The following is a 14,839-nucleotide window of genomic DNA, read 5'->3' on the forward strand; positions in this document are numbered from 1 at the left end:
TGTCAAATAAGTAAAATAAAATCTTAAAATAATAGCAATAATAATAATTTCACTATCCTCCAAAAGCTAAACAAAGGGCTATCCTAGGACCCAGAAATTCCACTCCTAGGTATATAACCAGAATAATTGGAAACAGTCATTCAGGTAAATATTTGTACACAGCAGCATGGTTCACGACAGCCAAAAGGTAGAAGCATCCCAGATGTCCCTCAACAGATGAACGGATACACAAAATGTGGTGGATCCCGACTATGGAATATTCTTCAGCCATAAAAAGGAATGGAGTCCCCATACATACCACAGCGTGGGTGTGCCTTGAAGACATTATGCTCAGTGAAAAAAGCGAGACTAAAAAGTCACATATTGTATGATCCCATCCATGTGAAATGCCAGAATAAGCAATTCCATAGAGACAGAAAGTAGATTGGTGGTTGCCAGAGGCTGAGAGAGGGGGGATGGGGAGTGACTGCCCACGGGGACAGGGTTGATTTCAAAACTAGACAGAGGTGATAGGTTGCATAATATTGTGAATGTACAATGTGCCGTGGAATTGAACACTTGAAATGGTTAATCTTTTAAATAAGTCTTATTATTTTTTAAAGATTCTATTTATTTATTTATTTGACAGAGAGAAAGAGAGAGAGAGCACAGGCAGGGGCAGCAGCAGACAGAGGGAGAGGGAGAAGCCTGATGTGGGGCTTGATCGCAGGACCCTGGGATCATGATCTGAGCCAAAGACAGCCGCTTAACCGACTGAGCCACCCAGGTGCCCCTGGGTGTTCTGTTTGATTGTGTTCTGTTCCTGAGGCAGCAAGACCTCGCTGTCCCTGGCCAGTGGGGAGGGGTGGTGGATAGAGATTGGTGCGAAGCTTGAGCCACCTTGGACTTTTGGCGACCTGAAGTTCAAAGACCTGGAGACTGTTGTTCCTGGTTGGTGGCTTAGTGGTTTGCACGCCCAGTGGTCCTGGGCAGGGAGGTAGCACTTGGGAGGGAGCGGTTTAGGATGAGAGGACAAGAGAACCAGAAAAGGGGTCACAGCATGATGGACAGGGCAAGAGGTCACTAGGTTCCAGCCAGGAGAGGCGTGGCGTCACCCTGTGGGAGGCAAAAGGGCTCATTGGAGGGAAATCAGCTGGGTGTGTTTTTAAGGTTCATCCTTTTATCTCCCTGTGTGACTTTGGGCAAGATCTTGGACAAGTGATTGAACGTTTCTGGCCCTTAGTTTTCTGAACTGCAGGTGTCTTCCTCAACTTCTCCTTTTAGCCAGCGCCTCCTCCCACTGTGCTCCCAGAGCTCTGCTCCCGCCCTCCCGCCTCCCCTGGGCTCTTCCTGAGAAAGTGGAGGCAGAAACAAGGAGACCCACTGGGCCTCCAACTCCAGCCAGCCTCTCTGGCTCCTGAATGTTTGATCTTCCTGAGCCATCTGCCCTGTTCTGAGTAGTCATTAGAAAGTTCTTCCCATAGAGCGGCCGGGCATTTACACCCGTGATGTCCCCGCTGGTGCAGCTTCTGTCTCTGGAGCAGGGAGTAGGGGTACTTTTAAGCCCCTCACTCCCAACCCTGTCTCTACTCCTAGCTCCACCCCAGGTTCCCCGGTCAGTTACCCCCTTCACCCCTTAGCCATTCACTTTCTGGCCTCTAGGTGGCGCTGCCTATCAGGTGCACCTTGACCCGTCCTGCGGGTGCAACCTTAGCTCAACCAAATGCTCCCCTGGGCCGCCTCGGGGCCCAGGAGTGGGGCTGGAGTTGGGGATACCACCTTGAACAAGGTCCAGGCCTCGGTTTTGAGGGGCTCTGAGTCCCATTTGGTTGTCCAATCGGCTGATTATTACAATATGGTCTTTGATCCTACAGGGAAATGTGGGGCTCACGAAGCATTTTTTGGAGAAGAAGGAATCTGGGTGCTTTAATTAATTAATTAATTAATTAATTAATTTAAAGATTTTATTTACTCATTTGACAGAGAGAGAGAGAGCGCAGCAGGCAGAGGGAGGGGGAGAAGCAGGCTCCCCTCTGAGCAGGGAGCCAATGCAGGGCTGGATCGCAGGACCCTGGGATCATGACCTGAGCCAGGAGCAGATGCTTAACCGATTGAACCACCCGGACGGCCCCCTCCAGCTCATTTTCTACAGAGGAAACGTAGTCTTGGAGGATATGTTGTGCGTGGTGAGGCCTTTCTCGTGTTTAAGGGCTGGAGCAGGGTGGTGGGGGGAGGGGAGGCTGGGCCTGGGCAGAACTGTGTGGGAGGCTGGGAGGGGGCCTGGAGCTCTGGGAAGCTCACAGGGCCCGAGGTGGTGGGCACGTTGGGAAGACTGCAGAGGGGCTCGGGCTGCTATTCCGGGCAGGGACAGGAGGCCAGATGGAATGTGGGTGTCACGTTTAGCAGATGGGGCTGTCATGGCAGATCCAGGGCAGGGGTGGAATGGGAGTGGTTCTGTGTCCACCCCCTCTGAAGACGCTCCTCCGGCCAGCAGTCCTTGTCCCCTCATCCTCCACAGCGATATGCACTGGGCCCTCAGCAGGTGTTCAGGCCGCTGCAACAGAATCCTGGGGACCGGGTGGCTTATAAATAACAGTCATTGCTCACAGTTCTGGGGGCTGGAAGTCCGAGATGAAGGCGCTGGCAGATTTGGTGTCTGGCGGGGTCTGCTTGCCTCCTGATTCATCGACATCGCCTTCTCGCTGGGTCCTCACGTTCTGGAAGGGGTGAGAGCACTCCTGGGTTTCTTTTATAAGGGCGTTAATCCCATTCATGGGGGCTCCGCCCTCATCACCTAATCACCTCCCAAAGGCCCCACCTCCAGAGACCACCACACTGGGCATGAGATCATAATACATGAATTTTTTTGGGGGGGACACCAACATTCAGTCCATAGCCATGGCCAACATTGGCAAGTGTATGGTGACTCCTCATCTCAGTAATTGTGTTCCTGAGACACAGGCTCCTGGTGAAGTCAGCTCCTGTAGGACACACAGACGGTGTCAGAGGTTGGGGTGGGCCTCAAAGCTCCCCCCTCTAATGATTTGGTCTGTCTGGGGACCAGCCCCATCTTGAAGCTACCTAAGGGGCCCACTCTAAGTCATCTCATTAACATAAACTCAACTGTGATCTAAAGGGCCTCCTTATGGGGGCGCCTGGCAGGCTCAGTCAGTGGAGCATGTGACTCTTGACCTCGGGGCTGTGAGTTCGAGCCCCACGTTGAGTTTAGAGGTGACTTAAAAATAAAATCTTAAAAAAGGGGGGGGGGGCTAATGACTGATAGAAGATACTCCCATGACTTAGGAAATTCCAAGGGTTTTAGGAGATCTGTACCAGGAACTGGGGACAATCATATGTCTTTACATCTTTTTTTGTTTTTTAAAGATTTTATTTATTTATTTGTCAGAGAGAGAGAATGAGCACAAGCAGGGGGAGTGGCAGGCAGAGGGAGAAGCAGGCTCCCCGCCGAGGAAGGAACCCGATGCGGGACTGGATCCTGGGACCCTGGGACCCTGGGATCATGACCTGAGCCAAAGGCAGATGCTTAACCGACTGAGCCACCCAGGCGCCCCCAAATGTACTTATTAAACCACAGGGACCTTATATGGAAATAGGATCTTTGCAGATGTGATTAAGGTGAGGACAGAGATGAGATCATACTGGATTGGGGAGGGTGCTAAACCCCGTAGAAGTGTCCTCATAAGAGACAGAAGAGGACACACACAAACACAGGGACAAGGCCAGAGATTGTGGTGACACAGCCGCAAGCCCAGGAACGCCAAAGGATTGCCAGTAGCCACCGGGAGCTAGACAAGAGCTATGGACAGATTCTCCTTCAGAGGCTTCAGTGGGAGCCAACTCTGCCGATACCTTGATTTCAGGACTTCTTGCCTCCTGAGTCGTAAGACAATACATTTCTGTTGTTTTAAGCCATTCAGTCTGTGGTAACTTGTTACATCGGTCTTTGGAGAGCAATATTGCTACTATTTCTTTAATTTTTTTTCAGCCGTTTGTTTTCCTTTTACTTTTTTTTAACTTATATGTTTTATCCCTCTAAGCGCCGGTCTCTGTAAGATAGCTGGTTCGCTGTGTTGGTGAGGCTTTTCCAATGCTGGGTGTCTTGTTCCCGTCCTCCTTCTGGTTGCTTCCCTAAAATCAGGCCTTTACCTCAATGCTGCACAGAGTTCCTGAGGAACCAGTAGTTCCCATCCTGGGGTGCTCTGGTTGGCGCCCACACAGAGATCTGGCTTTCCCACAAGTCTTCGAGCCAAGCGTTGTCACCCATCCACACCCTGCCAGTCATTTGATGGCAGCTGAAGGGGGTCAGATGTGCCACCCCCAAATATGCCACTTTAGTAAAAGGATTATTTTGAGCTGAAGGCAAGTGAGATGCAGAAGAGGTCTCTGTCCTCCCCTTTTCTACCTAAAAGCAGGGCATATGTTTCCTTTTAAGAAGGTGACATAAATTTCCCTTTTTGAAGGTGTCCCCTTTTCTCCTGTATCAGGAAGAGAAGAGTGACTCGTCACTGAAGATGGGAGAGGCACCAAGATGAGTCTGTATCATCAACAGACCTTATGAAAATAACCCTTGTCTTCCATTTGTTTCCACCAGACATTTCCTAGTCATTTCCCCACAATTTATCATCCCTGGAAGCCCAAACCCCCTTTTCTTTTCTTTTCTTTTTTTTTTTAAGATTTTATTTATTTATTTGACAGAGATAGAGACAGCCAGCGAGAGAGGGAACACAAGCAGGGGGAGTGGGAGAGGAAGAAGCAGGCTCCTAGCAGAGCCTGATGTGGGGCTCGATCCCATAACGCTGGGATCCCATAACGCTGAGCCGAAGGCAGACACTTAACCGCTGTGCCACCCAGGCGCCCCCCAAACCCCCTTTTCTTTGTTAAAATGGTATATAAACCCTTGGGTCTAATCATGTCTTTGGATTTCACTGATTTTCTATGCATGTAAATATTAATAAAAATTGTGAGCCTTTTTTCCCTATTAATCTGTCATTTGTTAGTTTAATTCACAGGCTCCAGTCACTGAATCTAAGAGCGTAGAGGAAATGTTCGCCTCCCTGACACAGTGGTAAGTCCCCATTTCACAGATGGAACATTGAGGCTCAGAGAGATAGCAACTGGAATCTGTGGATTACAGGGAAGCAGTTCCTTGAAGCCCTGAGGGCACACCTGTCATAAGCCTGGGTCTCTCAGACTACTTCTCCCAGGAGGAGAGCTGCCCAGGGCACTTGCATGGCAGGCCTGGCTTCCAGAGTCTCCATTTCCTTGCCCTTTCCTCAACTTTCCAGATGTTGTGGCTAAGGCCGGGGACTGGGAATGTGAGAGCAGGGCTTAAGCCAAGCCGCCCCCTGCTTCTTCCTCTCCTGATTCCCTCACTCTGAGTCTCCTGGGGAGTTTACACTTGCTCCAGCCTGAAGGTGGGGGCCTGGGGTCCAGCTTCCCAGCACTCAGCCACAGGTTTGGCCTTTGGGTCCAGGGGTTGTGGGGCGCTCTGGCAGTGGGCCTTGTTCCCTCGTGGACAGGTGGCTGTGGCTTCCCTGGCCCCAGATGGGCCCGCGTGCTCCTGAATAGCTTCAGCACCAGGGGCGGTGGACCTCCGCCAGAGGCCAGCCCTGCCTTGGGCAGGCAGCTGGTCTAGAAGTCTGCAGGGGTTGTGATTGGCTAACCTGCCTGGGTAGGAAGTCAAAACCCTCTATTTTGCTTTTTGCTGGACTGGTCACTTCCTAGATGCCATGATTATAGAAGGAACTCTGCCTGCCTTGCCATCTGGAGTCTCTCAGCCTTCTTCGCCCAAGGTAAGCTCAAGGCTTGGGGTCTGGAGCAAGACATGTCAAACTTCCTGCTTTGGTGCTATGGTAATAATGTCAGTGGTGAACAATTGCTCGCTCTGGGACAGGTGAGGTTCTGAAACCAGCAGTTGTCAAAGGGGTCGAGGCCCCTGGGGGCTGTTGAGATCATTCCAGGACGTCCATAAGGCCAACTATTTTTATAATAGTATTAAGATGTTCTGTGCCTGTAATATTTTCATTCTCTCACATGTGTGTGGTCGAGCTTCCAGAAGATAAGGGCTATTGCAACAAGCTGAATGCAGAAACAGATGTGAGAACCTAGCTGTCTTCTGTAAGCTGACATGAATGAGATGCAAAAATGTAAAACAAGGCCTCTCTTTTCATGGATTTTTTTTTCTTGAAAATGTGGTTATTTTTCATTAAAAATATTGTTACTATTAGGTTTATTTTATTTTTTTACGATTAGTAGGTTTATTATTGATTGTGATTTAAAAACTAATACATAGTTTAAAAAATTGTCAGTTTTAATTCCTAAGTGGTAAATATCAGTAACCATAGCCCACATAAATAGATATGCTTTGGGGCCCTCAGTAATTTTTTAAACAATGTGAAGGAGGGAGGCACCTGGGTGGCTCAGTGGGTTAAGTATGAGACTCTTGATTTCGGCTCAGGTCATGATATCAGAGTCGTGGGCCCTAGCCCCATGTCGGGCTTCAAACTCAACATGGAGTCAGTTGGCTTGTCCCTCTCCCTCTGCTCCTCCCCCTGTTCGCTCGCTCTCTCTCTCAAATAAATAAATACAATCTTAAAAAAAAAAAAAGAAGAATGTAAAGAGGTGCTGACACCAAAAAGTTTGGGAACCACTGATGTAGGACAAGGGCCCAATCTGGCCCACTGCCTGTGTTTATAAATAAAGTTTTATTGGAACACAGCCACATTCACTTGTTAACATGTTATCTCTGGCTGCTTTCCTAGTACAAGGGTAGGGTTGAAGAGTTGCAACAGAGATTGGGTCACAAAGCTGAAAATATTACTCTGATCCTTTAAGGCAAAGTTTGCTGGCGGCTGATGTAGAATGATGCATTTAATTTTCGTAAATAGTCTTATTATTTCACAGATGGAAGAACAGAGGCACAGAAAGGTTAAGTTACTTTCCTAAGGTCACACAGCCAGTGAGGCTGGAGCTGAGTTGGGAGTGGTTTTAGGGAGGGTGGTGGTGCCAAGCTTCTCAGGGTCCAATGACTGACCCAAAATTTGGGGTGTGGTAGATGTCTGGTTAGTCTCCCACTGCCTGGCCTCTGATTTTCCTTCTTCTGGTACCCTGATGTTCCCCGAGGACCACCCACCTCTCTGTGTCTATAGATTTTGTGGGATTCTCTGAAGCCCTTTCTAGGGATACCAGGAGCTGCTCTTTCAGACCAAAGAAAGGCCTCTTAGCTCAAGTTGAACAAGGGGTTATAACTGGCCTTCTGCTCCCCTGAATCTACACAGCCCTCTGACTTCCTAATCCCACTGGCTCTAGTTTTGTAGCTTCTGCCCGTATTCACGGAAACATTCACGGACTAGGCAGGGAGGTGAGGTCCTGGGGATGGGGGCAGGCTGGGAGTCGTCTGCATCTTCGTCTGTGGGGCCGGCTTCCGGAAGTCTGGAGTGGGGGTGTACAGGCAGGTGCCCTGGGTGGGCTGGAAGGGGGACAGAGGGAAGGCTGTCAGTCCCTTGTGTAAGAACCCCACCTCCACCTGTACCTCTGCTCGGCTGCCTGCGTCTTGAGCTGGCCAGGGACCATCCCCTGCCCCCATGGGGGGACTGCGCTGACCTTTGACCTCTAGCACTCCCCACTGCCAGGGTGTTTCCAATAGGAGTTCTGCTTGGGGCCTCACAGGTGGTGCCTAGGGTCCCCCTGGCCCCATCACGCAGGATGGTCATGCAGGATGGTTGATCTTCCAGAATGGTTACTTTTAGGTAGAACCTGATGGGCAGGCTGACAGCCGGAGACCTGGATGCCCGAGGGTGGACGCCAGGGGGTGACAGTGGGGTGGGGGGACTGCTCCGCCTTCCAGCCAGGACAGCTGGCAAGGACCTGGCTAACATCTTTGGCCTTTGCTTTCCTGGGCTTGTTAAGGCAGCCAGGATTTCTAGAGCTCTGGCCACCAAGCGCGGTGAGGAACAGAGCTTGTCCGCCTTGTTCTTTGCTGGCTCTGGAGCAACCCAGACGTCGCAAAGACTGGATGACTAGAGAGTCACAGCTTTCTTAGCTACTTTCAAACACTTTCAAAGGGTCTTCTTCCACCTTCCCCCAAAGAGGCCCGGGGAGCACTTTGCAGAAGGATAAAGACCAGTCCAATCAAAAGCCCTTTGATTCAACTTTTTTATTTTTTTTTTTCTTTTTGAATGTCATGCAGTAATTCACAGTCCCAAGCCCACAGTTTTCAAACAAGGTAGGAAAAAGGAAAAAAGAAGCAAAGGAAATCGGTGGTGGTGGTTTTTTTTTTTCTTTTGTTATTTCAAGCAGGACCAAATGTCAGAAAAAATGCTTCTTTTCTCAATCATTAATTTTTTTGTCCTTTTTAAAATTGTTTATTTTTTTAAATTGATTTCTGCAGGCAGTAATAGTAGGGTTTGGTATAACCAGCAAGCACTCCTGTGTGTGTCTGAGAACGTGTGTGGGGTGTGAGTGTCTGGTGGAGGTCTGTGTGGGACGCTGGGTTTCGGCTTCACTTCTGGCTTCTCCGCCACACACGGGCCACCAGCTCGCGTTCACCAGGGAAAGGAAAGATTCGATTGAGATGATAAAACTCATCAATAGAAGCGATTTTTTTTCTCCCCGTTTTTCTTTTAAAAATGTTTTTTTTTTTTTTTTTAATTTCCATTTCCCCAAGGTTCTCCAAAAATGGCTGAGTTAATTCGAATCCCTTGGCTGTGTGGTTTGTCTGCCCCCGAGGGCCCCCGTCGTGGGTGGGGGAGTCGGGGTTGGGTGGGGGGCGCATCACTGCCCAGGAGCGGCTTTTCCGGCCGAGGGTCTTTGCGGGACACTCTGGTGTGTCCGGGTCCTGGGGACTCCCTCCAGAGTCCGGGGTCGTCCGGCAGGTCCTCTCCTGGGCCCTCCCGGGCCTCCCCTGTGTGCTGGGCAGGTGGCAGCGAGGTGGCCCCGCGGCCTGTGCGCGGCTCCTCCCCGTGGGGCGTGTGCGTGGGGTGCGTGGGGGGGCCGGGCGGGCGCGGGTGCCACCTCGCCCGGGCTTAGCACCAGTCGTCGTCGTCGGTCTCGCTGTAGGCTTCGTGCAGGCCTTTCCGGGAGCCCGGCCCGCGGGGCCTGGCCAGTCCGTGGGCCAGGTAGTAGCCGTTGGGGAGTCGCCGGCCGTGCCGGGAAGGCGAGGCGCAGGCCGGGCCCGGGGCCCGGGGAGTCCTGGGCGAGCACGCGTGTCGCGCAGGGGGTGGCGCGTCATAAGCCGCGGCCCGGGGCTCCTCCCCGCCACCGCCGCCCGGGCCATCGGCCTCGTCGTAGTCGGAGCCCCGGTAGTAACCGTGGTGCCGGGGACCGGGGGGCCCCTCGGACGCGTGCGCGCCCGACGCCGGCCACCGCGCCCCGCCGTGGCGACACGCCCTGGGGGACTCGCTCCGGGCCGGGCCCCGCCGCTCCATCGCGGGCGAGCGGCTGCTGCCGTGGCCCCCCGCGGGCGGCCGCTCCCCGGCCAGAGGCTCGGCCGCGGGGCCCGGGTACCTCCGCGGGCCGCTGGGGGCCGCCCGGCCCGGCCGCGCCGCCGGCTGCTGCTGCTGTGGCTGCTGCTGCTGCTGTGGGGGCCCCGAGCCGCCGGCCTTACGGATCACGGGGGAATAGGACACGTGTGGCCGGGGGGTGGAGGGGGTCTGGGGGAGCTGGCGGCGTCCCCGCCGCGGAGTGCTGGTGCCAGATGTTGAGGGGGCTGGGCTTCCACTTACGGAACTACTGCCCTACACGAAAATTGAAACAAAGGAAATCAAAAAAAAAGATACAACAAAATCAACCAGAAGGAGACGGAGGAGACACAGAGGACGAGAGGGAGAGAGGGAGGGGGCAAAGGAAAACCAAAGGGGACAGGGGAGGGACCGGGAAGAGGAGGGGGGGACACAGGACATTTGAATGGAAAAAAAGGAGAAAAGCAACAAGCCACAGGGAGGAGGAGGGGGAGGAGGAGGAGGAGGAGGAGGAGGAGGAGGAGGAGGAGGAGGAGGGAGAGACAAGGAGGGAGGGGAAGTCAAAAACCAACACAACAAAGTGAAAAGAGAAATGAGAAATGGAGTTTTGTAAGTTCCGGGGTTAAATAGCAGAAGTTTCAAAAATTACTCACAGGCGTCCAGAGGACAGAAATCATAATCGAAACAAAAACGGAAGCCGGGTTAAAGGAAAGCAAAAGGCAGCAGGCAGCCAGCGGGGGCGTGAGCCGTGAGGACCTCGCTGGCCAGAAACTCAAACGTGATCCACAACCAAAGAGGAAGCAGCTGCGGGGCAGGGGAGGGGGCGGCAGGCGGGCAGGGGGGCTGGGGGGGCAGAGTGGGGAGCCAGAGTGGCTGGGGGCAGTGCCTACCCCTGCCCGGTTCCCCTGGGGCTTGGGGACCCCCAATGGTGGGCAGGGTCAGAGGTCACGGGGAGAGGGGAGAGGGAGGACCCTGCCTAGAGTGGCTATCTGGTGTGCCCCTCCATGACCTCCCCCCACCCGCACTGGTCTCCCAGGGCCTCGGGTCAGGGGCGACTGGTGCCACACCCACCTGCCGGTGCGCCATGTGCTCACGGCCCTCGCTGGGCGAGCGGGACCAGCGCTGGTCCCGGGCCCGGGCCCGGCCATGGTCAGGCCGCTCCTGGGCATAGCGCTCCTTGTCGGAAGGTGGGGGGTGGTGGTGGTGGTGGTGGTGATGGTGCTGCCGATGCTTCCGGTCCTTGGGCCGGCCCCGCTCCTGGTCTCGCTCCTTAGATGGTAGGTCCCCGGACTGGGTGGTCATGCTCAGGTCTGTCCCCAAGCCTGGGCCAAGTGGGGGGGGGGGGTCAGACAAAGAGATACAGTGAAGGAGGGGTAGGTGGGTGGGATGTATGCCCAGGAGGTCACCCAGGGGGTCTGCTGGCTCTGGAGAGGGGCCTCTTCCCCTGGACCGAGGAGGGCCTGGTGGGCTTCGGGGGTCTGGTCCCCAGGCTCTGAGCAGCACTTGGCCCAACTTGGGGCCCCTCGGTCCTGTCCTGAGTGTCCTGTTCCCCATCCAGGCCTCTCCTTTTCTCCCTCAATGTTTGCCCTGCTCTGCCTTATCTTTCCCCCTGCCCTCCTGTCTCCTGGGTCCCGCGGGGTAGCCCACCTGTGTCCACGTCTGTGTAGCGGCCCAGGGAGCGCTCAGAGGCTCGGTGGCCACGGTCCCGGCGCCGCTGGTGGTGCCGCTGGTTCTCTTCCGGCGGCACCCTCTCCAGGGAGTAGTCGTCCAGGCGCCGGGCTTTGGGGCCCAGCACGGAGGCCGAGCGCTTCATGGGGCTGGTGTCTGAGATGGTCTGGGGGGGTGGACAGGCCAGCGGGCCAGGGTCAGCGGCCCGCACCAAGTGGTCCTGGTCTGTCCTGCCCCATCAGCCCTCGGTGACCAGTTGTGACCATCTGGGGCAGAGTACGAGTGGGCCATGGGGCTCGGCTTCTCATACGCCAGGGTCCCAGGACACCTCTGCCTCCTCCCAGGCCCATCCTGGGTTCTGGCCCGGAGGCCCCATCCGATCCCCCACTGCTGCTTCTCAGGACCACCCTGGGGGGTACCACCCAGCCCTGGGCGTCCAGCCAGGGACAGGCAGGTGCGCTGAATGGGACAGCTTCCCCCATCCAGAGAGCCATCCGGGGGCACGGGGCAGCAGCGCCCTGCATTCACTCCTGCCTACTCTCCTCCCACAGCGGCGGTCAGGCCTCCTACGTGTTCAGGGCCAGGCGCCCAGCATCCCCCCTCACTGTCTTTCCTCGGGCTAGCTGGGACCAGGCTTTCCTGATCGCCCAAGTCTGGTTCCCGCACCCAGCCCTTGAGGGGCTGCTCTGGCATCTGAGGCCCTGGGGGTAACTGCTCCTCTTGGCCTGCAGCCTGGGAGCCTGCACGAGCTGCGCCTCCTGGGTCAGACCCCAGAGAGGGACCTGTGGTTCTCTGGCGCTGGGAGAGGAGAGGAGGAAGACGACACCCAGGGCTGGCCCAGCCGAGTGGCCAGTGGCACTGCAGTTTTAAGGGACATAGGGCTTCGGCACCAGAGGGTTGGGGTGGGGGGGTGTCAGGGGAACGAGGCTCTGAAAAGGAGTGGGCCAGGCGGGGCTGCAGATCAGGCTTCTCGGAAGGATGGCACCTCCTGGCTGGTGGGGGTTGGGGGGCAGCTCCCCCCCATCCCGGGAGGGCACACAGAGGACACAACACACAAGGATGGGGCTTCACAGGGGAAGGGGGCGCAGTCTGCAAAGAAAGGGTGGGGTCCAAGGGGTGGAGTAGATGACAGGACTCCCACGAGGGGGGGTGGGCGGGAAGAGGGGGCCGGAGCCCAGCTGGGAGGCGGGCGGTGCGGTACATACACTGAGGTTATTCCCACGTGGCCGGCCCCTTCTCCTCTGTCACAGCCCCACGGGATGGTGCACACAGAAAAACAGAAAGAAGAAAATAAATATAAAAGCCAGGAGGGAGAGTGAGGAGTGCTACATGGAGATGCCAGGGTTGGGGACAGGAACCTGGGCGGGGGGGGGGGCAGGGAGAAAGGGGTTAAAGTCCCTGGTGCGTGGGTGACCCCAGGCCGGGCTGGCCAGCGTCTCTCGGGCACAGAGGAGACAGACAGGAGACACCACACAGACAGACAGATGGCAGAGGCACGAGACCGACAGATGGGATGGCGTGGCCACGGCCCCTGGCCCTGGGCTCGGCCTCATGCAATGCGCCCGGCCCCGGCTCTGGCTGACACTCAAAGCTTGGGGAGGGGGGGCCGTCAGCCGGCTTGTCCCGACCCTCTCCTGGGGCCCAGCGACTCCATCCTGGGGGCGGACAGGGGGCCTGGCAGCCACATGCAGCTAGGTGCCCAAGTTCTCAGCAGCCAGAGGCCAGGTCCCTGGGCCACCCCGGCCCAGCACAGCCTTCAACCCCGTGCAGACGCCACGGCACAGCACACGGGAAGCCCGCCACAGCCAGACACGCCACCCTGCCTCCCAGGCTGGGCGGGCAGCCAGCCATGCTTCTGGCTTCTGGTGCCCCCGTCCCTGCGAGCCTGGGGCAGTGGGATCACGCCCCCCGCCCCCCCATAACCCAGTGGGCGCCGCAGCTGGGCAAAGCAGCCACACACAGACACGCACCAGGCACACGCCCCTGTCCCTCCTCGCCGGCCCCCACAAAGACCAGATGGGAAATACAAACCCCAGCTGCCCCCAGGCCCACCCCACACTCTGCTACCGGGTCCTAGGACCCGCCAAATTCCCGATAGCAGACCCGTGTGCACGCGTGTGCGTTCATGTGTGCAGTATGAGCACATATGCACGTGTAGTGTGTGTGCGTGCGTGTGTGTGTGTGTGTGTGTGTATTCTTGATTGCAGCTCACCTGGCCCCGACAACCCCCCCCCACACCCCTACATGCCCTCCGCATCCTCTTGCCTGGGCACCTCCAAACTGGGTGGAGGGAAAGCACTTGGCAGTGACGGCTGTATCCTGCCCCAGGGGGAGCCCCTTCCCCTCTCTGCCCTCCATCAGGGAGGAGGTAAGAGGGCCAGGTCTTTCGGGCACCCCAGTGTGGCCAGGAAGGGTGGCAGGGCCTGCCCCCTGCTGCCAAGGGTGCAGGTGGCCTCACCCAAGCCTGGGTCCCAGAGGACAGAGACGCCCTGGGCTGCGTGTTGGACCCCAGGGGCCCGAGTCCAGCCCCGGGGGTGGGTGAAAGCCCTCACCTGGTTCTCCGCGGGGAGGCGGGGCATGGAGGCGGCCCGGGCCTGGCCTTCCATGGGGAGGTAGCGCTCACTGTCAGAGTAGCCGTCTCTGCCCATCTCTCGCAGCTCCACGGACTGTGGGACAGAGTGAGAGGCCAGGTGAGTCCTGCGGCCCAACCGTCGGGCCCCGGGGGTGGCCTGGTGTGTATGTGGCTGCGGCTGTGGGGCCCGCACCTGTTCCTCCTGTACTCCTTGGGCCTGGGAGGTGGTGGGGGACAGAGGTACCTGGGAGTTGGGCTGGCTGTTGGGCATGTCAGTGGGAGGCCCCCGCTCTGGGCTCCATGTTCCTGTCTTCTGGAACATCTCCTGGGCTCGCTGGGTCACCCAGGACGGGCTCTCCTTGATGCTGCTTTCATGAGCCATCCTGTGTGGGGGGACAGAGGGCAGGGTGGCGGGGGGCACCCCAGGGGTGTCCGCGTGGGAGAATGGCACCCCCTGCCCTCCCATCCCCACCTCCTGGCCAGAGCCACACTCACAGGCCTCCACCTGGGTCCAGCTGGGAGGAGGGAAGGGCGTTCTGGCCGGGCCCCCCCTCCTGTGTTGGAGACGGGGGCTCCATGCGCTGGAACATGAGTGGCGTCCGGTTCTGGAGAGGCAGAGAGCGATGTGTGGGCACAGGGTGGAAAGGCAGGGAGCGGGCTGGGGAGGGTGTTCAAGGCTCAGGGTCCGGCCAGAGCTGCAGCTGAGAGAGAGCTGGGATGTTGTGCAGAGGATGCTCCCCACTCCCGCACTCCCCCAGCCCCCCTAGCCCAAGACATTCTTGACACCCCAGCACACACACACACACACACACACACACACACGCACACTCACACTCAGGTTCCATCCAGCAGCCAGTCCGCTAGGCTCCTCCTTGCAAGTCCACGCAGAATGTGATCACTTCTCACCCAGGTCTGGCCCTCCCAGGGCTCCCTGCTCCAGCCCTTACCCGCCATGGCCACCAGGGGGCGCCAGCGATCACCAGCGTGTGCTCACTTCCCTCCTCTAAGAGGAGCCCCGAGGAGCTCCCGTCTGACCCAGAGCAAAAGTCAAAATTCTCCCCAGGGCCCCCAAGGCTCTACCTAGTCTGCCCTGTCACCTCCCCACCCTTGTCTCCACTCTTTTTTGAACTCAACACCCTGA

General features: G+C 56.7%; 1 protein-coding gene and 1 long non-coding RNA gene across 2 annotated transcripts in view; one reads left to right on the forward strand and one right to left on the reverse strand.

The window, feature by feature from the left end:
* The first annotated feature begins 4,952 nt into the window (after window positions 1–4,952).
* On the forward strand, window positions 4,953–6,160 carry LOC130543593 (uncharacterized). The gene is made up of 2 exons (XR_008959062.1): window positions 4,953–5,065; window positions 5,725–6,160. It is a non-coding gene; the product is annotated as an uncharacterized LOC130543593 (long non-coding RNA).
* A 1,764-nt stretch (window positions 6,161–7,924) lies between these two features.
* The window catches only part of CACNA1A (calcium voltage-gated channel subunit alpha1 A), a 213,028-nt gene continuing 206,113 nt past the window's right edge, over window positions 7,925–14,839 (reverse strand). Inside the window, exons 41-47 of the mRNA XM_057311555.1 lie at window positions 14,194–14,303; window positions 13,943–14,081; window positions 13,679–13,792; window positions 12,332–12,367; window positions 11,106–11,292; window positions 10,530–10,780; window positions 7,925–9,734 (exon numbers count right to left, since the gene is read on the reverse strand). Coding sequence (XP_057167538.1) covers window positions 9,024–9,734; window positions 10,530–10,780; window positions 11,106–11,292; window positions 12,332–12,367; window positions 13,679–13,792; window positions 13,943–14,081; window positions 14,194–14,303 — 1,548 coding nt within the window. The 3' untranslated portion in view covers window positions 7,925–9,023. The remainder of the gene's footprint in view (window positions 9,735–10,529; window positions 10,781–11,105; window positions 11,293–12,331; window positions 12,368–13,678; window positions 13,793–13,942; window positions 14,082–14,193; window positions 14,304–14,839) is intronic.

Source organism: Ursus arctos, unplaced genomic scaffold, assembly GCF_023065955.2.
Source record: "Ursus arctos isolate Adak ecotype North America unplaced genomic scaffold, UrsArc2.0 scaffold_14, whole genome shotgun sequence".
Taxonomy (NCBI): Eukaryota; Metazoa; Chordata; class Mammalia; order Carnivora; family Ursidae; genus Ursus; species Ursus arctos.